We start from the raw sequence: 24,664 nt of genomic DNA on the forward strand, positions 1-24,664 counted from the left end.
TGGATAAAAACTCATTCACGGGAAATAACATGCAGCTGATTAGTTACAATTCTATTTCCAAGCTTCAGATCATACGCACGAGCTTGCTATGAAAAAGAGTGGAAATCTTTAAAGAATTTTTGCTGAAAATGGATAAAAATGAACTGCTGTTTGGGGGATTTATTGATTAAAAAGGTTTGTTCATGGGAAGAAAGGAACTATAATATGTTATCTGGGAAGCTAGAGTAGTACAGGTAGTCTTGACTTACAGGTAGTCTTGACTTACAACCTTGACTTACAACTATTCGCTTAGTGACTTTTTGAAGGTACAACAGCACTAGAAAAAAGTGGCTTATGGCCATTTTTCGCACAATCATTGCAGCATCCTTGTGGTCACATGATCAAAATTTGGATACTTGCTAACTCCAGTGGTGGGATTCAAATTTTTTTACTACTGGTTCTGTGGGTGTAGCTAGGTGGCCGTGGCTAAGTGGACATGGCCAGGTGGTCATGTGACTGGGGGTCAAAAGTCTTTTTTTTCTTTCACAGCACCCCCCACACGCCCCGTTTGGGCCTCAGGAAGCCTCCTGGGCACTGAAAAAAGAACCATTTTGAATCCTTCTGAGGTAAGTACAACAGCAGGGCAGGGATCAGCTGTGCCATGTGATTTAGATTAGTTAGAAAGCAAGAAGTATGATGATTTCCTGCTTTCTAGCTCATCTAAATCACGCAGCACGGCTAATTGTCACCCAGCTGTCACCTTTGCCTGTCCTTTATCCCTTATGGGAGGGGCAATCACCTCCCAGCCTTACTCCCGAGTTGCCCCTTTTGTTTCAGCTGCTCTCGCCTTCTAGCAGCTCTACGCACATGTGCACTGGGAACAGGCTCCCCTGGGTCCTCTGCCTTACTGCTGTCAGACTCCGAAGGCTCCGGAGAAAGCACCCCACTCCCAGATGGTCCTGGCCCCATCTCTACATTGGATGCAAGACCCTCGTCTGAGTCCTCTCCAGACTCCCAGACTAATCCCCTTTCTTCTCCACTGTCCGATTCCGCTGCCATCTGCACAGGCTGCCAGCGAACCACAACAAGAACTACCTGTATATGTTTGTAAATGCTACAAAGAGGATTTGAAGACATTTCTTTAGATACCTTTCCTTTTCTTGCATTTTTCTTTAGTCTTGACTTTTTCTTTTACCCTTTTATAATTGTTTTCTATTTCTTCTTATATTATTTCCATACTTTTTAAAATCTTTGGAAAATCTTCATTTAATAAAAACTATTTCAATCAAAAGATTTGCTGTGCAATGGGAGGAGTAGAACTTACATATTTTGAGTAGTCATTGAGTTGAGACAGATGTACTATTTTTGCAACAACGGGGATAATTTTTTTCAGTGTAGTTTCCAACTGTACTGTATTTAAAAGATATTATGGTCACCTATCTTAAACCACTCTGCAGTGCTTACAACAAATTATGGAGAGATTGTCCATCCAGGTCCCAAAAAAGCCTGATCTTCCTTACCATCTGATAGCAGACAAGGTCAGACAGACACTGACAACTTCTGAAGTAGGTTTTGAGACATGATTAAGTGTATATTTAATGCAAATATAAAGCAAACAAAGCCAAACACAACTTTTATCTAGGCATAAATTCCAAAAGTATAGTTATCTTACGCTTGTACAGCACACAAGACAAAGACAGATGCACTTTGCAAAGTGAGAGTTTGCAACTGAATCTCAAAACATCATCTTTATGTAATATCATGACTTTCAAGGGCTGGATTTCCCTCTTCAGGAAATAAGGCAATATTTGTTCCTAAAGTGATCAAGTCTATTTAGCCATCATATTATATAAGATGGTTTCTTAACCTACAGGCAATGGCTCAGAAGCAAGAACTCCAAAACTCAATCTGAAGGTACCAGGCAATGGAATAAAGGTCACATGTTACTTATTAAAAATGTTCATTAAGATCATTGGGTTGAAGTTAGGCAGCATTTGTTTATTTATTTCTTGGTTATAAACTATTATAAACCGTAGCATCTAAAGACTGAAACCTTTGGGGATAAAGTTTTTCATAATATAATTAAGAACAGATATTAACTACATCCACGAAATGCAAGCCTTTCAGCTAAAATCTCATTTGAAAATCAGACATAGGAGGAAAGAAGGAAACAAAGGGAAAAAAAGAACACAAATAATGTTTAAATTGCTTACTAAATATAATTTAATAGGAAATTACCTAAAGATCAACGCGAATCATTTGTTTAATATACATTTAAAGACATTTAAGAGGAAGAGAATAATGAGGCAATGAAATCTTATGTGGCTGCAAAATTATCTTTATAAGACAAGGCTGGGGGAGATAATAAGGCAAGGAATAAATCTACCAAAGTAATAGATAAGATTTCAAATAGACAAATAGATTTAAATGAGTACTAAGGAAAGACTATTTAAAGCAGCCACCTAAATAGGTTTTGAATTCACAGACAATATAATTGTGCAACAAAGACACATGAAGCTCTTAAATGCTTGCACAGATCTTCAAGCTTCCAGTTTGCCTAACAAAAATACCGACAGCCTTCAACTTATGATCACTATTGAGCCCAAAATTTCTGTTGTTAAGTTAGTTTTGTCTCATTTTACGACCTCCTTGCCACTGTTGTTCAGTGAATCACTGCAGTTGATAAGTTAGTAGACCAGTTGTTAAGTGAATTTGTCTTCCTCATTGACTTTGTTAGAAGGTCGCAAAAGGGAATCCCATGACCTTGGGACATAGCAACGGTCACAGATACAAACCAGTTGCCAAGTATCTGAATTTTGATCACATGATCACAGGGATGCTGCAAATGTTGCAACTGTGAAAAAAACGGTCATAAGTCATATTTCTCAGTGCTATGGTCACTTTGAAAGGTCACTCAACTGTTGTAAGTTGAGGACTACCTGTAGTATCTGAAGTGCTCGACTTAAAAGCACTAGCAGACTAGTGCTGGTGCATAAGGATGTGGTGGCTTAGGTAGAGAGGAAAAGACGAGTGAATGTTTGAATGGAACTGGAGTAAACTTATGATGCAAATGGGACCTTGAGAAGCTCTCTAATATGTAAGCCAACATCATTCCATTAGCTTACAAAGCATTATTTGGGGGCGGGGGAAACCCTGTAAGCCAGTGATCCCCAACCACCGGTCCACGGACCGGTACCGCATCCGTGGAACAAGTCCTACCGGGCCGCTGGTTTGAACTGGCGCCGCCATCTTTTTGATGAAAAAGTGCTTCCGGTGAGCTTTTCCGGTGAAAGCTCACCGGAAGCACTTTTTCATCAAAAAGATGGCGGTAGCGCTCGGTGAGCTTTTCCGGGTAGAAAGCTCACCGGAAGCAGCTTTTCATCAAAAAGATGGCGGCGCAGCGCTTCCGGTGAGCTTTCTGGGTAGAAAGCTCACCGGAAGCACTTTTTCATCAAAAAGATGGCGCCGCCCAGCTAATGCCGGTACGGCCGCGCCATAAAAAGGTTGGGGATACCGGGCCGTGGCATAAGAAAGGTTGGGGATCACTGCTGTAAGCCATATATTGTGACATGCAGAGATACAGCAACTACTATGGATTATTTGGGCTTCAGTTATATACATCTATTTCAAATATCTAAAATTCAGTGATGTATATAACAAGGTCCAATTGATCTATAAGAGGAAAATAAGAGCTTGCAGAAAACCGTGTAGGTTACAGTCGTGGTGATAATAAATTATACAAAAGGCACCTAATTACATAGAAAATAGATTTCTAACATATGTCTTCCAATTATAGCCTGTGCGGGAGGCAAATCTACTTCTAGATGAATGACTCTACAGGTAGTCCTTGACTTGTGACCATTTGTTTAGCGACCATACAAAGTAAAAATGGTATTGAAAAAAATCCAGTCCTCCCACTTCTGGCCATCATACCACCCCACCCCATGGTCATGTGATTACAATTTGGGTGTTTATTTGGATTTACAACTGGCTGCAGTCTCCTGTAATCATCAGGTCATGATTTGTGACCTTTTTTTGCTGGATTCCAACAAAAAACACCCATTCAGAAAAATGGGTTCGCACTTATAACCACGGTGTTTGTTTAACAACCACATATTTACTTAAAAACCATGATTCACAACAACCATCATAAAAATGGTTGTAAAATCAGGTCCAGACTGTAACATTTTGATCATATTTGACCTGTATAGCCAGTCTCAGTGAACATATTGGCAACAATACTATACCTAGTATCCTGTGTGTTATACAAAGTAAATATAATAAGATTAAAATAAGAATTCTCATATCCTCATAACAGATTACCAGTAAAGGCAAAAATTAATTCTTTCTCATTCTGAGTGCACAGCATAACAAGTTGGAATATTTATCTCATCTAAAATTACAGATTTGGTGAAGAGATTTTATAGAGAACGATCTCTCATCCCTTAATTGGCAATTTCTATTCACTGGATGCAATACTGTAGAAGACCATTACAACATATTTTTACTTGAAGTCAAAAGAGTCATCAAACTATATGTACCAACAACAACTCCCAAAACAAAACAAAAAAACAGATTACCCATAACAATAAGGAAACTTCAATCCAAAAAGAGATCACTCTGGCGGAAAAACAAATCTGGTCACATTGCCAATTTCAAAAGCTGATACAAAAATTTATGCCACCAGATAAAGACTGAATGCACCAATTATCACATTAAACAAGAGGAAAACCTTCTATGCACCAATTCCACCCACACTTTTTACAATTTTGTAAACAACAAACTAAAAGACTCAAGGTCCATCCCACCCCTGATAGGACCTAATGGTAAAGACTGCAACGACGACACCGTTAAAGCCAATATCTTTAACACATTCTTTAGCTCAGTATTTGTCAACAGCAATGGATCATGCCCAGTATTTCCTAGCCAAACCACAGACAACTACAATGATCTAATACATATCGATTTTACAGAAGACAATGTTGAAAAAGCACAACGCAATCTAAAACCATCTCTATCTATTGGACCGGATGGAATATGTGCCCACTTCTTTAAAAAGCTATCCACTGTCATAGCCAAACCTCTAAGCATGATCTTTGAAAAATCTTTCAGGACCAGCTTCTTGCCTAACCTATGGTCACAAGCCATGGTCATCCCCATCTTCAAAAAGGGAGACCCCAGCCTAGTTGAAAATTACAGACCAATCTCCTTATGCTGCGTCACCTGTAAAGTCATGGAATCAATTATTAACCAATCCATTATCTTCCACTTAGAGACAAACAACCTACTCTCCAATAAACAATTTGGTTTCAGGAAAAAACTATCCTGTAATCTGCAACTCTTACACTGCAAAAACATACGGACTACACAACTCAATCAGGGCAAAGCAATAGACGCAATCTACATAGACTTCTGTAAAGCCTTTGATTCAGTGGTACATGACAAATACTCCTAAAACTAAAATCTTATGGTATCTCTGGACAACTGCATAACTGGATAGAAGCATTCCTGTCAAACAGACAACAAATGGTCAAAATTGGGAGTGTCCTATCAAATTCTGTACCTGTCAATAGTGGTGTCCCCCAAGGCAGTGTTCTAGGACCAAATCTCTTCATAAATGACCTCTGTGATCATATTAAGAGCAACTGCGTTCTCTTCGCTGATGATGTAATGCTGTTCAATACCACAGACAATACTGCTACCCTTCAAAAAGATCTTGACTATGTATCAGAATGGTCAAACAAATGGCAACTTCAAATCTCAACAAATAAATGCTCTGTCTTACATATTGGCAAAAAAAAATCCGAAAATAAAATACAAGCTGAATAGTCAAGATCCTGTTGAGGATCCAAACTCTGTCAAGGACCTTGGAGTACTCATCTCTAATGATCTAAGTGCTAGAGCCCACTGTAACTACATAGCCAAAAAGGCATTAAGAGTTGTTAACCTAATCCTATGTAGCTTTTTCTCTGGTAATATCACTCTACTAACTAGAGCATACAAAACATTTGCTAGACCAATACTCGAATACAGCTCATCAGTCTGGAACCCGCATTACGTATCTGATATTAGCACAGTTGAGAAAGTCCAGAAATATTTCACAAGAAGAGTTCTCCACTCCTCTACTCGTTGTAGAATACCTTATGCCACCAGACTTGAAATTCTAGACCGAGAAAACCTTGAATTACGCCGTCTTCGGTCTGATCTAAGTATAGTATATAAAATCATACATTGCAATGTCCTACCTGTCAATGAATACTTCAGCTTCAACCATAACAACACAAGAGCACACACTAGATACAAACTCAAGGTTAACCGCACCAAACTTGATTGCAGGAAATACGACTTCAGCAACAGAGTGGTCAATGTCTGGAATAGTCTACCTGACTCTGTGGTTTCTTCCCCAAACCCCCAAAACTTTAACCTTAGACTGTCTACTATTGACCTCTTTCCTAAGAGGGCTGTAGGGGGCATGCATAAGCGCACCAATGTGCCTACCGTCCCTGTCCTATTGTTTCTTTTATTTTTCTTATATGTACCCATTTCATGTATTCATAACTACTTATACGTATTATCTTGTAAGCAATTGACAAATCAAATAAATAAATAAATAAATACATGCCAGTTGCCAAGAGTCCAAATTTTAATCACATGATCGTAGGGATCAGTCTTAAGTGTGAAGACTGCAGGTAAATCGGTTTTTTCAGTGCCATTGCAACTTTGGTCACTAAATTAATGGTTGTATATTGAGGACTATCTATATTGGCTAGGGTTTTTTTTCTCCCTTATCAAGAAGCCCATCAAAACAGATTGCAATATATGAAAGAAAGCATTAAGATATAAACTAAAATCAACCGGGTGTGATTAGTACTTATCTAACTATTCATCAAAATAGGATTAGATCTCCCTGGAAAACAGTATCCCCTCGCACATACATGCTACTTGTTTCTGGCTCTAGGGGGCAGTGCTCATCTCTGTTACAAAGCCAAAGAGCCAGCGCTGTCCAAAGATGTCTCCATGGTCATGTGGCCAGTATGAATAAACGCCAAAGGCGCATACCTTCCCACCAAAGTGGTCTCTATTTTTCTACTATTTTACATGCTTTTGAACTGCTAGGTTGGCAGAAGCTTGGACAAGTAATGGGAGCTCACTCCATTACATGGTGCTAGGGATTTAAATCACCAAACTGCCAACCTTTCTGATCGACAAGCTGAGTGTCTTAGCCACCGCGTCCCAATTGGAAAATAGTATAGAAGTGCCAAAAGTTCCAGATATCCCTACCAGAAGTCTACCAACTTCTACCTCCCATTTTTGTCTATGGCCAACACAGTTCAAGCATCAGAGGTGACTTATGACCAATAAGATTTGGGACAGATATAAAACTGAAAATCATCTAAATAATCCATGTCTGAAGCTGGGAATAAATCCGAGGGTTATCTGCATTAGATTGTACTATTAGGCATGGGTACAACTTTCTCTTGTGCAAGAGAAATACTTTTGGTAGGGAAGTCATGCTGTCTTTTAGACCTGCTATTATTTGCTTTGAGTGGCTGTTTTTCTGATTGCAGATAAATCATCACAAACTGGCAATTTGAAAGGAAATGTTCAGTGGAAGTGTACTTGGTAGAACAGAGGACAGTGCAGTGCTGGCAGGGATAATTGATTCTGAAAACTTAAAGGCAAGCAGGGGGCCTCAAGGGCTAGCAGCACAGATAATTTAAAAAGAATCTGGATGTCAAGTATCTGAAAACAGATGACTGAGAGGGAGTTAATGTGGGAAGGAATTACTGGGTTGGAAGTGGTAAATTAATTGCAAGAAAGGATTTAACCAACTAATCTTTAGTAAAACCAGAAAACCAATATAATCCTAATACTTTTGCACTGCCTGTTGCTAATTATTATTAACATTGATCCCATTTCATTCACTTGGAATATAGTTTTGTAAATCAAACAATCCTGGAGAAACATAATGTGATCTAATGCAGTCTCTTTGGGGTCAAAATATGAAACATTCTCAAAATTTGGAGTATACTGTATGAACACCAAATAAGTTAAGTACAACTAAGTCATAACTGTTTCAGTAACAATTTTTGGTCCTTCTCTAATCTATAAGCTGTACCATGTAATATATACATGTTAGGTTTAAACATACATGAATCATTGTGTACCTGGCATTCAAATACTCTTAATTTATGTTGTGTATACATCTTTAATGAAAAGGTGCAGCAACACTTCAGTGTATATCAAGATGAAAACATGGAGAATTTAAGAATTTAGTCTTAGGCAGTTGAGAAAGTACATCTGTTCTAGCCTATTTTACCTCAGACTTCAGTTGAGTGAGCACTTAACCGAAAATATAATATTGAATATGTACCTAGACAAAGGTAGTATGTCAGAGAGAAGGCTATAACAATCTCGATATATTTTTTCTCTATAAAATATAAAACAAGTTTTTCTTCGTGCCATTTTTTTTGTGTCATTTCTTTGTGCCATTTTCATTATCAAATTTTCCTAATTAATCTCACAAAACTATTATACTATCATAATAGACTTGGAAAGGACCTCAGAGATCATCTAATCCATGGGTGTCAAACTCGTGTCATCATGGCAGCATCACGTGATGTATCACAACTTTTTTTTCCCCTTCGCTAAACCAGGCGTGGGCGTGGCCAGCACGTGATGCATCCTGCCCACGGTCCACGAGTTTGACAGCCCTGATCTAATCCAATCCCCTCCCCAATGTAGAAATACCATCTAAGGCCGTAGTCCCTAACATTTCCAGCTCAGTGGACCGACAGTGGTGGCAATGGCAGCAGGTTGAGGGGATGGTTTCGCACATACACACACTGCTTGCATAAATAAAGCTTCCTGTGCTCATCTGCCGCTTCCATGGCCTTATTGTCAATGGCAGCACCAATAGCAGTCCACAGACCTGGGGTTGGGGACCCCTGATCTAAGACCCCTTTGAAAGATCTGTCTTCCTATAAAGATCATTCTTGTAAGAACACTAAATGAATATTGTGGCTTTCTTCTTATTTTCTTCTGGGTTCATTAATCACCTAGGGAGGACCAGTCCAATACATCCTGCTTCCCTGAAAAAGGATTGGGGTTGGGGAGGGTAGTACTAGAAAACTGCAAAACAGTTGGGGAGTTAGGAGTCCTCTAACCATGATAAAGATCTAATACAAAACATCCTCCACCTTTGAATCATATTGCAACTAAGACAATACTCAGATCTAGTGTACAATGTCTGGGCTCCCAATGACTTGGACCAGCTCCATGGTGACCTTGGTGGCTATGAAGAGGTAAGTAAAGATCCCTAAGGACTATCAGTTTCAGTAATCCCACCAGTAATCTAGGGATGCAATCAAGTTACTCAATGTACCACTCAATCCTTCCCAAAGCTCAACTTCAGTCATAAGCTCACACCTGATTATCTGTGGGACCAAGCCTTTGAAAGCCATCAAGATTTCCCAGATGACAATTGCTAATTGGCCCTGGATTCAAAGCTGACATCACACCCCCAATCCAGGTGGGCACAATTCTAAGAAGGGAATACCTCACTCTGAATTCTCAGACTTTACATCTGATTAATGCAGGGGTCTTCAAACTTGACAGCTTTAAGGCTTGTGGACTTCAACTCCCAGAATTCTTCCTCCATTCATGTTAGCTCAGGAATTCTAGGAGTTGAAGTCCACAAGTCTTAAACTTGCGAAGTTTGAAGAGCCTTGAATTAATGGAACTCCTTGTGAATCTGGCTTCCTTGGTTATGTATTACTACTAGGAGCTTGACAGTATATGCTAAATGTAAATTATTTTAGGTTGCATCCCAACTTGACTACTGCACGTTGGGATGTTTTACAAGGGCAGTAACTCTATTGAATTCTACTGTATAGTGCAATATTAATGCAATATCAGGGGTTTTCAATTCAATGTATAGAATGTGAAGGATGTGTGTGTTTATTTTCATAGTCATAATGTACACTGAAGATGGTATTTGGTGCAATGACAATAATGTAAACTAAACTAAACTACTCTTGAAAAAAGTGCCTGGAATTTGCAAATGGTTCAAACCAAGACAGTGAAGTGCTAACTAATGCAATATTAAGAGATGCTGTCCAGGCACAGTTGAAGATGCAGTTGCACTGTTTGAAGCATTGTCTCTCCTGCTATGAACCATCCCACTCCGACTAGCAGAAGAGGCACTTAAAGAAGTACATGGAACTCTTCTCTTGTCACTCCAAGCTATTCACTGCACTCCTCAAGGAGTTCCCAACTCTTATAATATTCCAAAAAATAGCAAGAGCCTGTCTCTTCCACCAAGAGTTTCATTGTTAACTTAATTGATTTCAGTAAGACTTACTCTGTTATTTCTGAACTGAATACTAAGTTACTTTATTATTATTTTTAAATTATTTACCATGTTTTATTGTTCTGCTTTATAAGTTGTAAGCCATCACTTATACTTTTAACAGCTGGAAGTGCTTGAATTATTTTAAAAAGATGCAATAGAAATGTAATGAACCAATTTCCAGCAACTTGCACTTCTTGTGTGATTTTATAGACTATGTCTTTTGTGTGTTTTAAAAGAAACAATCCAGATTCTTCAGGGCTTGAAAATGATCACAGAGTTATCATTCTGCCTTTTTCTTAAGAACTGCCTCATTGGCAGATTACTTTTAAGTCATATTAGATCAGTGTGATTTGTTATTATATCAGATCAATTGAGCTGTCTTAATGAAAGCTAAAATTTTGCTATTGCAGCCCAAAGTGCTAGAAGCAGTTCTGAGCCTATTGGTAGATTTTTAGATTTATACTACAAGTATAGTAGTACAAGGCACATAATAATACATTTGGTAATTTGATAAACAGAAAGTACAAATTGATTGAAATGCTCACCCTCATCCCCATAAGTACTTTTCTATTTATTATTAATAACAAGTTTGCTTAGTAAATAGATTGAATCCACCTTTCTATGTCAATAAATGAATAAAATCTTTAAGTAATGATCATAAAAGTACATAACCATAACAACATTGGCCAAACTGAAGAAAAATAATAATTCCTGAAGTCGTGACTTCTATTTTTCTTAAATTTATTCAATAGAAAAGATGGAAATCTGCCTCACAGTTTCTTCAAAGTGTTCTTTGCTGTCAAAGAGGCTTCTGTTCTTCTCAGTTCTCCTTGGCAACCTTAAGGATTTATTTCGCTGTGTTTTTTTTGGTGGTGTCTTAGAACTTACTTTACTGTTGAAGGCAGTGGAGCAGGGCATTTGCAAGAGAGAAGGTCAAAAAAGTCAAGATGGCAGCTGGGACTACACAAAGCCCTGTGCTTTTTTAAAGTGTCTCACTTGTGAGGCACAGATTAAAAGGGTCAGTGTTTCCATTGAACATTCCTAGCCATCTTTTTGACATTTCTGATCCAAACCATGGATGCTTTTGAGGTGGAAGTGGTATTGCTGTTGTTTTCTGTCACACGACATTTCATCACTTTTTCTGAAGGTCCACCTTTTCCAACCTGCAAAAGCTCAGTTGGAAGAGTCCTTGTGACATCACAGTCTATCCATGAAAGTCTCACTAAAATTGTCTCTTTCTTCAAAAGAAGTTCCAAAAATAATTTTTCTTGAATGGCAACTGACAGGAAAAAAATATATGCAGGTATTTTTCTGCACTGCATTAAAACAAAATCTTTAAAATTATGGCATACAGACTCTTTCTTGACATATCTTGCTGAAGTTTATCTTCTCCACAAAAATCAAACTATGATTCAAATCCAAAGAACAAGTACTTCCTATTGCCCAAGGAAGTGAAGAAATAAGATATTTTTACAATGGCAAACCTGAATCAGAACCAGCATTAAATTCTTTAAAACTGTGCATTTAATTATAGTCTACCTTCCCCCTTTTCATATGAAACTACTCTCAGAATGATTTGCTTTAGAATATAAGAATTCTTTAAGAAAACAACTACAGTATCATGCAACTGATAAGATAATAATACACTTCAAAATAATAAGTGAAGATTTCATTTTGTGAATTCTCCTAACTCAAAATTACTCCACTGGCTTGAAGTGAGCAGATATAGTATGACAGAAATATAAGATTTATTGCACCATTGAAACTCTAGCCTGCATCTCTACTCCACATGCTTCATTGCAAAATTTTTGTTTGGTTGCATTGCAACCAGCTCTGCATCATCTTATGAGTTTTATTGGGTGTTTGGGAGCGATTCTGTTAGCCACCCAAATCATCCCTAAATTAAAGAAACTGATCAAGGCATTGACAACACCAAAAGTTGTATTAATAGAAAACTCCCCTAGAGAAATGAGAAAATTGTTTTGGCTATCCAGAGGCTGCTGGCACACCAGCCTAATTATCTATCTGTCCATAGATTAGCCATCATAACCAAATCTAATAAAGTACTGTTCTGTCAGTATCAAGACAGGCATATTTTTTCTTCCAGATAATTGTCATCATAACCAAAACAAATTAACAATTGACATTAATCCATATGGAACCAAATATCAAAAAAGAGTAGAAACATTTGCCATAAGCCATGAAGTGATGAGATACACCAGGTAATAAGTGTATCAATACTACCAAGTCCATTTACAGTATGAGAGCCAGTTTGGTCTAGTGGTTAATGCACCAAACTACAAAGTATAAGACTATAAGTTCAAGACCTGCTTTATCCTCGAAAGTCAGCTGGATAATCTTAGGCCAGTTACTTTTTTTCAGCCCAAGTCACAACAGGTGTTGTTGTGAGGAAAATAGGACGAGAAAGGTATGTTGGGTATGTTCGCCACTTTGAGTTAGCAGTATTTGTAAAAATAATAAAGGCTGGTAATAAACAAATAAATGTAGTCCATTTCCTCACTATAATGTATTGTGTCTTCTGGCATCACCAACCATCAAGCACTGTGGTAATATAAAGTCTGTTTTCATCACTTTAGTACAGCAATGGTTGAACAACGTTACAAAATACAATAAGCTATTATGAAGTAGTGACCTCAGTTACCTGAAGATTAGCATCAATATCACTCCATAAAATCAAGGAATTTGAAAGCCAGAAGTTTCAGGATGACTGCCCTCCTTTATAGCAGTAAAATACACTAAATAAATATTTGGCATCTTTTCATGCTCACTAATAATTCTCACCAACTTTATCTCAATTATTGTCAATTCCTCCAAATGAAAAACCTTGTCATCTTGTTTCTCTAATTCTATTTGAAGCTCCATTCTTAAACCAGCACATTTTAACCATGCTCTTCCACTGTCTCTTCTTAACTCAGTGCTCCATGTGACTTAGAAATAGGCCTCCCCAAATTCTGGGGAATTTCCATTTTCTGTTCTATGTGGGGTCCTGCTCAACTCACAGTTCCTATTTAACCAGTCACTATCAAAAGAGCTTTCAGTTGTGCCCTTTCCTGAATCAGGAGCCTTTGCTCACTGTTGTGAGGCAAAGTAATCAGAGCCTGTGTTGGACCCTGTGAATTAATTTTGTTGAAATATTTGTATTGGGCCCATATTGATTTCTTTTTTAAAAAAAATCTTGTGATGCTGATTGTCTATTTATTTTGTACTTTTGTTCTCTTTTTTTTCTTTGCTTTTTTTGAATTGCTGTTAGCTGTTCAGAATCACTTATTTGAAACCAGCGGCCATATAAATTGAATGAATGAATAAATAAATCTAAGCGAAGAGTATTTGCAGAGCTATTATGGGAATGGTTGTACATTCTGAAATTGTACTTATATAAATATTAACAGCAGCAGCTGTCCTTCAATATATCTGTAACTACCAGTTGGGAGAAGACAGCAGCAGTTACCTCTTATAGCTTATAGATCCTGTATTAAGCAAGAAGTTGGACTAGATAACCTCCAACATACCCTCCAGTGCTCAGCTCTGATCCGAGTTCCAGAGGTGGTATTCAGCAGGTTCTGACCAGTTCTGGAGAACTGATAGCGGAAATTTTGAGTAGGAACTGGCAAATACCACCTCTGACTGGCCCCACACCCATCTATTTTCTGCTTCCCGAGTCCCAGCTGATTGGCTGGGTCCTTTTTTGTTGCCCTGAAAAGGAGAACGGAGCTGGAAAGCAGGTTAGTGGGGTGGGGAAGGGAATGGGATTTTGCCGTATCCTTCCCCTGCCACGCCCACAGAACCGGTAGTAAAAAAAAAAATGAATCCTACTACTGCCTAATTCCCACAGTTGTTGTCCCTGATGGTGGGAGAGCCATACTGAAGTTACCCCGTCCATCTGGGAACCGTAGCAATGCTGTCTAATCCCGATTCTCTGAGACGCCATGAATTCCTCAGTTTTGCTGTTTAGGATGATGGGAGCTGATATCCAAGCAGGATAACCGGGTGTATAACTGTGCACCTCCTGTGATCGGGGGTCCCTAGGAAAAGTTCCATAAGGGGTCTGCTAACACCACCCTGCCTTCCCCGCCATTTGCGAGGCTACCCCGGGGACGGGCAGCTCTGTCATCCCGGCACTACCGGCTGTTTATGGACTCCGTTAGCAAGCCTCCAAGAGGGCGCGCGGATGAAGGAGACCCGTAGGAGAGGGACGCGCTTTATTTACAGAGCCATTATTGCCTTGCCTGCTTTCCCAGCAGTAGCAACTTGCTTGCTGACTATAGTAGCAAGACGCTGGCTTAAACCCGGGGCCACCCACCCCGAGCCGAGGCAAGTGGATTGTGCAGACGGTTTATGAAAAGGAATGGCGGGGGGGGAGTGTCAGGCAGGCAAGGCAGCAAGGACCCCCGTCCGTCGACCGCGGCGTTTATTTTGCGGAGCAGAGACGCCTGCGTGTGAACGCCAAAGCCACCAGGAGAGGTTAAAAAAAACCAACAACAAAAAAAAAAAAACCCTGCAAAATGTCCACGGCAAAGCCACTTCGAAAGCGGCAAATGTCACTTCGAAAGCGCGGATCGGATCCTGCGTGCCCCGGCGGGACACGCGCCTCCACCAAGGCTAGAGCCCAGCCGAAGAGTCCGAAGCGAAGTTGGGGCTCTTCGGGCAAGGGGACCCGGCCTTTGGGGGGTCCCCTCATGGCACCCCAGGAGCTTCCAAGGAGCCTCGCCAAGTCTGGAGAAAGAAGGAGCAAGAGGGGAAAAGAAACAAACGGCCGTGTTGAGTAGCTGGGAGGGGGGGGGCAGGGAAGCAGCAACAGTGCCTAATGGTGAGAGATAAACGAGTGATGGGCCTGATGGCTCAATTCGAAGCAAAAAGGGCCGTTTGCCGGCTGACGGTGAAGCCCGTGTTTTCCTTGCTCGGCGCCCGATCCAGCCTCCTAAGCGCTCGGAAGCCCTTCGCGTCCGCGCGGATCTGAGGCCCTCGCCGGTGGCACACGTGGCCCGGAGCCCGCGAGAACAACGGGGAAGGGCGGGGGGGAGGCCGCTTTTGGATTCCTTCCAGTTCCGCCTGGCTTGTTTTCCTTGCTTTGCTCCAGGTTTTACTTCTGGTTGCCTGCGAGAGGCTTTTCGCTCCTCCCTTTTGAAATCCTATATTAGCTGTGGCCAAAGCAGGGTAAGGAACACAGCTCATTGTTGGCAAGGGCTGATGAGAAAGTCGCCGAGCAAGGGAAGCCGCGGCTTCGAGCCTGTATGCCCAGCAGCCAGCAGAATTAATCGCCCACCGCCGCCACCCTCCACCCGGTCAAGCACACAGGAGGAACTGGACCGTCGCCTGCTCTATGCTGGGCGCTTTCTGCTGACTGGGTCCAGCAGCGCGTTGGGAGCGAAGGAAGAAAGCGAACCGAGAGCGTGAGGTGAGCGGTGGGCTTTCCCGCGCTCCCTGCACGAAGCTCCGGACCGAGGACTGGAGGCACGGGAAGGCATGCCCGAGGCGGGGGAGGGAAGAGGCTTCCGCGGGAGCTGGTAATCCACTTGTTCTTATATAACAAGCGGTCCTGGCGGACTTTTAATTCCCAAAGTTGCAGACAAGGAGAGCGGGAAGGTCGGACAGCGCTCGCTCTCCCCCTCGGTGGTTCTTATGTAAGGTTTTTCCGCGACGACACGCGTGGATTTGTTTGCATTAGCGGTTACGTCCGTGGACAAGCTTTGGTTTGCCGACCTTTAAAAGGGGACGAGTGATAAATGGAGCGAGAGCGGGAAAAGAAAAGGGAGCCGGGGAAGCGCCTAGGTGTGCGCGAGTTGGAGCGGAGGGGAAGGGCGGCTGCTGCCAGCCGGCGATGGTGCCCAAGGCGCCTTCCCTGCTTGCCAGTGCCGGTGAATTGGGCGGAATCTTTCTGGAAGGAGAAAAGGACTGACTGGGCTGGACGGGGGGGCGGCGACTTCCTCGGCAGAGATAGTGAGGAGAGAGCGTCAGGGGCGGGCGGGCGGGCGTGCAGGCAGTATAAATGTTGATTCCCTTTCTCTGTAAATATTAACTTTCTAAAGGCTGGAAATGGCAGAGCACATGATGGCCATGAACCACGGGCGCTTCCCGGATGGAACCAGTGGGCTTCACCACCACCCGGCTCATCGCATGGGACTGGGACCCTTTCCAACCCATCACCACCAGCAGCAGCAGCCTCACGCCTTCAGTGCCTTGATGAGTGACCATCTCCATTACGGAGGAGGAAATATGAACACAAACAGTGGGATCAGGCATGCCATGGGGCCAGGGAATGTGAACGGGGGACACCCTGCTGGCAGCATGCCGCCGACAGCGAGGTTTAGCAATTCCCAGTTCATGGCACCGACGGTGGCCCCTCAGGGCGGGCCCTTAACAGCCAGCATGCAGTTGCAGAAGCTGAACAACCAGTACTTCAGTCATCATCCTTACCCTCACAACCACTACATGCCGGATTTACTTCCTGCCAACCATCAGCTTAACGGAGCAACCCAGCATTTTCGGGACTGCAACCCCAAGCACAGCAGCAGTGGGGCTGGCGGGGGCAACGGCAGCGTGCCCGCTTCTGTGCCCCACGTCCCTGCAGCAATGCTGCCTCCCAATGTCATTGACACAGACTTCATCGACGAGGAGGTCCTGATGTCCTTAGTCATAGAAATGGGCTTGGATCGCATCAAGGAGCTTCCCGAGCTTTGGCTGGGACAGAATGAATTTGATTTCATGACAGACTTCGTTTGCAAACAGCAGTCTAGCAGAGTGAGCTGTTGAGTTTCGTGCAAAACAAAGGACCTTTTTTTTCCATATGTATGAATGAAAACATTCCCTCTAGAGACAGTATTTCAAAGGCTTGTAGGAACCTGGGAAGCAGAATAAAATATAAGCTTGTATAATTTTTCTTATTTTCTGTTTGCTACCACAACTTCTTTATTTTTAAGCTTGGCCACCCATTTTTGTCCCCCTAACCTATAATAATTTTTAACTGTACCCATCTTTCATATCCGTCAGTGTTTCTCTCTTTTGTCTGTTTAATTTCTTCTCTTCCTGGCAGTTCTTTCAGTGACTAGATGCAAACATTGGCAAAATAATCTTGTGGATATTCTGTAAGTTACAGTTTCAAATGAGTAGAACTGCATTCAGATTCTGAGTTTTAAAAAAAAAAGATTTTAAAAAATGTGTTAACTTCAGGATAGATTCCTGCGCAAATACTGCCCTCTTCCTTAGTTTTGAACTATGCGTTGGAGTGATGCTAATTTTTAGTCTGCTAAACTGGAAGCTTAGCAAATGTGGGCCAAACCTTCCCTCTTCAGGAAAAATAATACTGTTACTTAAACTCTGCTGACTGTTCCTCTCCCCCATCTGTACAGACAAAAAGATAGTGTGAATGGAATGGCGGTGGGAGGGGACTTTGCTGGCTTTTATTTTCAACAACTTTTTATTTTGGTAATGTGCTTACATGGTTTATTCAATACGTAGGGGGAAAGAACTACTGTGTTGAAAGCTTTTGGGGAAATTTGACAGTATTTTTGTACATTTTTTTTTTCTGAGAACATACTTGTTAATTTATTTTAAGTTGCCAGTGTCCATAAAAAAGTTAAAGGCTTTAACTTTTTCCTAGGTATAGTTCCCACTTCTTTTTTCTAAACTTATTTTTCTTGCCTACCCCTTCAATTGCCCCCTCCAAATATTTAGTACATATGACCCTTTTTAACTTGTTGAGCTGTTGGGTTGTGTGAACATTCTGAAGGAGTATTTACTTGACACCATTGTGTGCTATATGTCATGATCAGTGCAGAAGGTAAAAGGATTTAAATCTAATTATGACATCACAGTCTCATAAGTAACATTGTAACATGCCTGTGTGATTTTATCAAAAGTGGAATTTGCCAAGAGGCAACAACTTGTGATTTGCCAACTTGCTATAAATGTAGTTGTCCAGAATTATGATGCATAAAGTATTTATTCTATTTATCTATTAAACTTTAATTTTATAAATACTCTCACAAGTATTCTCAATAAGACTTTGTTCTTCATGCACGTGTATTTCTTACTATGTTAAAGGGCTTCATAAAATAAGCATGTGGTAGCTTTTGTTCCATCTTTCTTGCATCAAGATAAAAGTGCTCTTAGCCATTTTTTGTTTGAAAAGCCTACGTTGCACTAAAATCATAAGTTTTCATTACAGAGGGACGAAAAGCAGAACACATATTGGTGAAAAATGTTTTGTTAAACAAAATTGAATGGTCTAAAGCTTGGATAAAGATACTAAAAGATTAATTTATGTATTTTCTCATGGAGATAGTAAAATATTTAAATCAGTAATATATTTTATTTCACTTTCTCTTGGTGGGAAAATGTGTTCCCTACTTGCTGTGAACAGTACAAGATAAGGCATTCAACATGTTTAACAAAGCTGCAGCAGTTAAACACTGACCTGATATCTCACTTTCAAAATTATTTTTTAGGTGTTGGGCAGGCATTTACAGATCTCCCTCTTATACTGAAACAACTTCAAAGAGCAAGTGTCAATTATCATCCTCTAATATTTCTAACCAGAATATAAGGCAGCCTGAAAGTATATCAATTGCTATATTAAATTTCACTAAATTATGTGTACACTAGGGTTTATATCAAGCTGAGATACATTATCTGGTGAAACATTTCAAACTGCTTCCCTGAATTTAGATGTATTTAGTGGATTCCCCAAAAGCAACATTTTTCATCATGCTTTCTTTATCTTCTTCCTACAATATGGACCCTGGGCTTGTCTCTTATCCAGAACAATGTTTTGTGTAATGTCACAGAAATGCTGCTTTGTACCCATTAGAATGAGATAAATTGCTCTTGGATGATGGATGACTAGCAGCAAGCTTTGAGACAGGGAACTGCATTTGACAGCATTTTCATGCCTTATATTCTTTGATGTTAATACTACAATCATTTCAAAACATTCCTATTGTGTATCAACAAAACAAGGAATATGGTGTCAAGGACAATTGAGCAAGAAAGCAGTATTTTGAGTCACATGTAGTTGGCTTTGCATTTGCTGCTAACTGCATTATTACGTTAGGATTTGTTACCTTTGTGTATAGCATATTATGTAGCATACACAGCAAAATTGGAGAAGCATTGAAATTTTGCAGTGAATTTATTTTAAGATGATATCAGTAATCTGCAGCAGTAGCTAAACCTTTACATAGGTCAGATTTGGGTTTTGGCTTATTTGTTCAGGAAAACTGCATCTCTGAAGATGTCCAAGAGATTGTAGATCTATAATTATCTGGTTAATTTATTGAACAATGTTGGAATTCAGTTAGCTTTCTAACTAGCTGAAGTACTTTTGAAATAGTACTTATGAAATAATCAGCTTTGGGATGGCATTACATATATGTTGTACAAAGTGGTTCAAAATTCTTGAGTTTAGTAATAACTTTTTTGCTAAATAAAATATTTTCATTTTAGTTGTTCCATAAATAGGAACAAAATAAGTATATTTTGGACAACAAAGGCCCCTTTTTCCATTAAATTGCACAAAATGTTCCAATCAATGGCAGATGCTACCAAGAGAAAAATACTGGTGTCAGCTTCAGGTTTCGTTGAGTTTATATTAATTTATTGAGAGTGCCCCATGTCTTCCCCACTTACTAACCCCTACAGGTGTTTAGATATGTCCTATTATCCAAAGCAATTGTTCTGTCCTAGAAAAACTTGAAATACATTCCCAGAGATTCCATTTCATAACAGTCCTCAGTCACTGTAACATCAATCATTAACTATTCTATATAAAGTTGCTAATCAACATTCTGAAATCCTCTTTGACCTACTCACTTATTTTGAATGAAATTGGAACATAATCAGACTGGCAGTCTCAAATGTCCCAACTTTTTGAAAGGGGAAAAAAGAAATCCCGATCTGACATGCTGCATCCATAACACCTGCCATAAGTGTATTCTAAAAGTTAGAAAACACTTGGCCCAAGTTAATCAGTGATAATATGAGCAGGGACTAGTTTATTAGCAATTGCCAGGCTGTTTTGCAAACAAGGCTGGGAAAAGGGTGCTGGTATTGCATTCTTTCTTAGGTTGCTTGTAGCATAGGAAACCTGACCCCTGTATTTTGGCTCTTTTTCAAAAAGTTCTAATATGGTACATGAGCTGTGCTGTTCTTTAAGCCATGACCATAAATAGACACAGTGCTTTATTTGCAATGGAGATCAGTGATAAGCCTCCCTGCGCAGAAGCCGCACAAAAGGCACTTGTTAGAAAAATAAATGCTGATTAATAAAACAACGTCACTCTCTTGCGGTTGGAGAAAAAACAACAGGCAGGAGCCATTCCTCCCCCACCCCCCCCAACCCCGCAGGCTGAGAAAGACATCACATGGCAGTGAGAGGTCTGGTTAGAACAGCTCCTCGCAGCTGTTTTATGAGGTGCTCAAGAGAGACAGACGAAGAATAAGTTGACATCTATTGTGCATTTTATACTCTGAATGTCTTTTGTAACGGCAATAGCCCGCTCTGGCGCATAAATTGATGTGGGCAGGAAAGGCCGGGTCTGTTAGAGACAAATATTTAATCCCCTAATCTGTCATGGGTGGCCGGCTCTAAAAGGTAAACACTGCTTGTGAGTGGATGTGTTAGATGCTGGTGCCATCTTGTGGAATGCAGACCGAAAAAAATGAGTGTTTCCCTCCGGTCCTTCACATATTCTTGGGAAAGAGTTTTACATGCAGGTGGGCTATAGTATATTGTAAGAAGGGCTGCTCCTATTAACCATTAAGTAAAACAGACATATGCTTAGGGCACCAAGGGTAGGGAAGCCCCATTGAGATCTTTCCTCTAGCTGTCACGCCCTTTAACTCTTTTCATTGCCGCACTTGGCTTTAATTTTCAATAAACGTTTCTATTAGCATTTTCCTTCATAATGGTTTTATTAAACGTCACATAAAAAGTGTTGAAGGTTTGCACCTTTTTGTGCCCCTACATATAAGTAAATAATATGCTTGTATTGCTTGCTGCTATTTTGTGTTAAAACAGTTTTTTTTTTAATTAAAAAAAAAAACCCCAAACCCCAATGTTTAATTTAGTAATGGAGTCCAGCTAGGGAGGTAGCTTGGGAGATAAGTAAATTTTTAATCTGTCATTTCACCTTTAGCAGTAATTGAGTCTTCGTGTATTGTCAATTAAGCAATGTAAGAGCCATTGTTGGATTGTATTTAGGGCATCAATTGGCCTTAATCTGGCCCAGGGAAGGAGGGAGGGTGATGTAACATTCTGATGAAAAAGAAGTATGATATTGATTATTATATCTAGTTGAATTCACTATTTCTAAACACTGCTTTAATTTTTTCCAAGAAAGAATCTCCATTGTGATGCCTACTCGGGAACTGCTTTTACAGAAACTTCTTCCTTCATAAATGGCAAGTCTTAATTAAAATGTGCATGTTCATAATAACACTTTGACAAATCCAAGATTTGTTAAAGTGGGCCTTCCCTCAAGAAGGAAGAGAATGGTGCTTGTGGAATACCTGTTAAAAACAACTTTGTTTCCAATAGATTTTGTAAAGGATATAAAAATGAGAAGTTCTGAATGTGTGATGCACATTATTTGGTAATATTTCGGGGGAAATTTATGTAGAAGGAAAAGAAAGAAGTGAAAGAAAATAGAGTGAAAATGGAACAAGTGCAGAGAGTATGAGCCCTGTGTCAACAAGTATTAGAGGATACATTTTTCAACAGAACAAAGATAAAGTGGACTTAAGGATAGGAGATATATAAGCTGCTTTGGTGTGTTACAGAATATCACAAAAGTAAGTGGATTTAACTAGAATGAAAGACAGAAGGATAGAATGAAGTGAAAAACCTGTGGATGAGTGAAAAAATCATATATTGGAATTATATTTGAAAACCATGAGGAGGAAAACAAATTTTATGTTTACATTTATATTTATTTATATTTATATGGCTGCCCATCACATCCTATTCCTAGAAATAGTTGCAATTAATATGTCAAAGAGAACAAGCAAGAGACGTTTGCTCTATTTTTCCCTTCCCGTCTAAGTCTGTAACCATCAGATGCTTTTCCTGACCCTTCCTTCTGTCTGAGGACAGCTTCCATTTTCATTCTGTCTTTGGATCTGGCAAAACTACCCTTGGTCAATCTTTGTCACCTCTCCCTCTTCCTGATAAGAACAGCAAAAAGGAGGGTAATCCCATTTCCTTTCCTTTTTTTATCCGCAAGATTTTTCCATAATTTCCTCAGCTGTGCAAGGGAGCCTCTTTCACGTTCTGTGGTCTTCAAAAAACTGCCACCGTATCCCTCAGAGCCAGAATTGCTGACTGGTGATTCTGACTTGGGAGGGCATCACAAATTTTATTTCATCTGCCACCTCTTAGATAGAAAACCTGTTCTCTGTCTGTCTGTCTGTCTGTCTGTCTGTCTTTATCTATCTATCTTTCCATATTTATCTATTTATCTTTCCATCTACCTATATCTATCTTCTATCATTTATCAATTATCATCTATCTTCTATCTATATCTATCTATATCTATCAATCATCTATCTTTCTATCAGTCTATCATCATGAAACCGTATCAAAGAGGGCACTGCTGAAGACATAACCCTTTTGTAAAAATACTGAGCTTTTAAAATGGCCTGCTATGTGACATAAAAGTTAAATGACAAATTCTCAGTTTCCTTATGTAGCCTGAGGAAAAAGTGATTTTTTTTTCCCCCATTGCAAAGAAGTGCCTTGAAAAAAAAGAAGGTGTGGCACCTGCAACAGCTTCAGCTCACACACAGAGCGGGAAGGCTGCAGTGGCTCACCTGAAATAAGGAATGGCTGTACTTTTCTTGTGCTGAAAAGAATGGCATTTAAAAAAAAATAAAAAGGCCTAAAGGTGCTAGCTGTCTGCCGGTCCTGTGCAGCTATTTCTTTACGTGTCAGCAAACACTGCTATTTTTTTTTCCCCCTGACCCAGTTCTAAAGAGCTCGCTGGTTAATGAAACAAAAGAAGGCTATTCTGGTAAGGAGCTCTAATGTGGCCAGAAATTTAGCCGTGGGCTTTATGCCACTCTCTTAGCATGCTGCCTCTCTGCCAATATTCTCAGCAGGTATTCCAGACACATTTCATTCCATCACAGGGTCCCTGCTAGGCAACACAGTGTCAGGGTTGTTTGACCTGATGGCAGCATTGTAGCCAAGTGCTGCTCTTTCCTTTTTTCCTGCAGGTAGGAATGGCAGCCGTTTCACCCCATATAACAGAAAGCAAAACACCTGCAAATACAGACACTGCTATGTGCACAGAATCTGCTGCTGATATCTTGTCTTTTTACTTCCACTGGTTCAATATCACTTGCTTTTTTTTTATCCTGTGGGAACATTTGGAATGTGGAGGGCCGCAGTGGCTCACGTGGTAAGACGCTGGACTTGCACACCGCTGAAGTTGGCAGCTCAGCGGTTCGATTCCCATGAGCAAATAAACCATGCAGGGACAAGAAAGGAGCCGTCCTCGAATGCCTACCAGCATTCAGGTGTCCCGCGGGTAAAGATAACACCACCCGAAAAAATTCCTTTCACAGAGGCAGCCAGCCACCTCGGTGATCCCTGGCTAACACGTGCCATACACTACATACATACATGCATGCATACACACATACATACATACATACTGTGGAGAAATATGTTTTTCAATCCCCCCCCCATTGCCAATACACACAGATATACACACCCAAACACACGTAAGAAATCAACTCAAACCCAAAGAAGCAAATGGATTAGAAACATGCTAATATCACCAAGATGCAAAGATATGGATTCAAGACACAGGTTCATAGAGTTCCTCATGACCTTTACCAAGGAATGCTGTGACAATTTTCTGCATTGTCAACATTCCATAGTTTGTCTCTACAAAATCTGATTCTCTTGACTTCATGCTGTAAAGGCCAAGGAGATTAAATTTATCTTTTCTTCCTCAAAATACAGCTCAAAACATAGTCTCAAAGGTACTTTTCCAAAAGGCAACTGGACTTTCTTAGTTTTTTCTTTGAAAACTTTTCGCTCCTCATCCAAGAACCTTCTTTAGTTCTGTTCAGCTCCTTGGATGAGAGAAGTGAGACAGTTTCAAAAAAAGTAAGAAAACCAAGAAAGTCTAGTTGCCTTTTGAAAAACCATCTTTGGACAACCATGACCTGGATGATTGAGAATCTCCATAGACAACTCAAAACATAAATTATTCTACACAATAGCTTATTTGGTCTGGTTTTCTTCTTTATTGATTAGCTCTGGAGACCTTGAGAAGAGGGCTTCAATGGGTAGCTGTTTTTATTTTC

At 40.2% G+C, this 24,664-nt stretch overlaps 1 protein-coding gene across 6 annotated transcripts; it reads left to right on the forward strand.

Moving 5' to 3' along the window:
* The first annotated feature begins 14,895 nt into the window (after positions 1–14,895).
* On the forward strand, positions 14,896–18,330 carry CITED2 (Cbp/p300 interacting transactivator with ED-rich tail 2). Of its 6 annotated transcripts, none has more exons than XM_026666190.2 (2): positions 14,896–15,749; positions 16,381–18,330. In XM_026666190.2, exon 2 carries the CDS (start codon positions 16,388–16,390, stop codon positions 17,102–17,104), a length of 717 nt encoding a protein of 238 aa, XP_026521975.1. In that variant the 5' UTR covers positions 14,896–15,749; positions 16,381–16,387; the 3' UTR covers positions 17,105–18,330. The 6 variants fall into 6 exon arrangements, with proteins under 6 accessions (XP_026521975.1, XP_026521974.1, XP_087826867.1 ...); XM_026666189.2 differs by having other exon boundaries at positions 15,388–15,858; XM_087970741.1 differs by lacking the exon at positions 14,896–15,749 and adding an exon at positions 15,783–15,805.
* The last annotated feature ends 6,334 nt before the right edge of the window (positions 18,331–24,664 follow it).

This window comes from Notechis scutatus, chromosome 1 (genome assembly GCF_049901735.1).
Source record: "Notechis scutatus isolate UNSWTSFEM ecotype Mainland chromosome 1, rNotScu1.2, whole genome shotgun sequence".
Classification (NCBI taxonomy): domain Eukaryota; kingdom Metazoa; phylum Chordata; class Lepidosauria; order Squamata; family Elapidae; genus Notechis; species Notechis scutatus.

What these genes read in the sequence shown, in the direction of transcription:
- CITED2 (XM_026666189.2), top strand. Translation starts at nt 15,818, where the DNA reads ATGCCCGAGGCGGGGGAGGGAAGAGGCTTCCGCGGGAGCTG. An exon ending in AGAGGCTTCCGCGGGAGCTG is followed by an intron (nt 15,859 to 16,380) that starts GTAATCCACTTG and finishes AACTTTCTAAAG; the next exon opens with GCTGGAAATGGCAGAGCACA.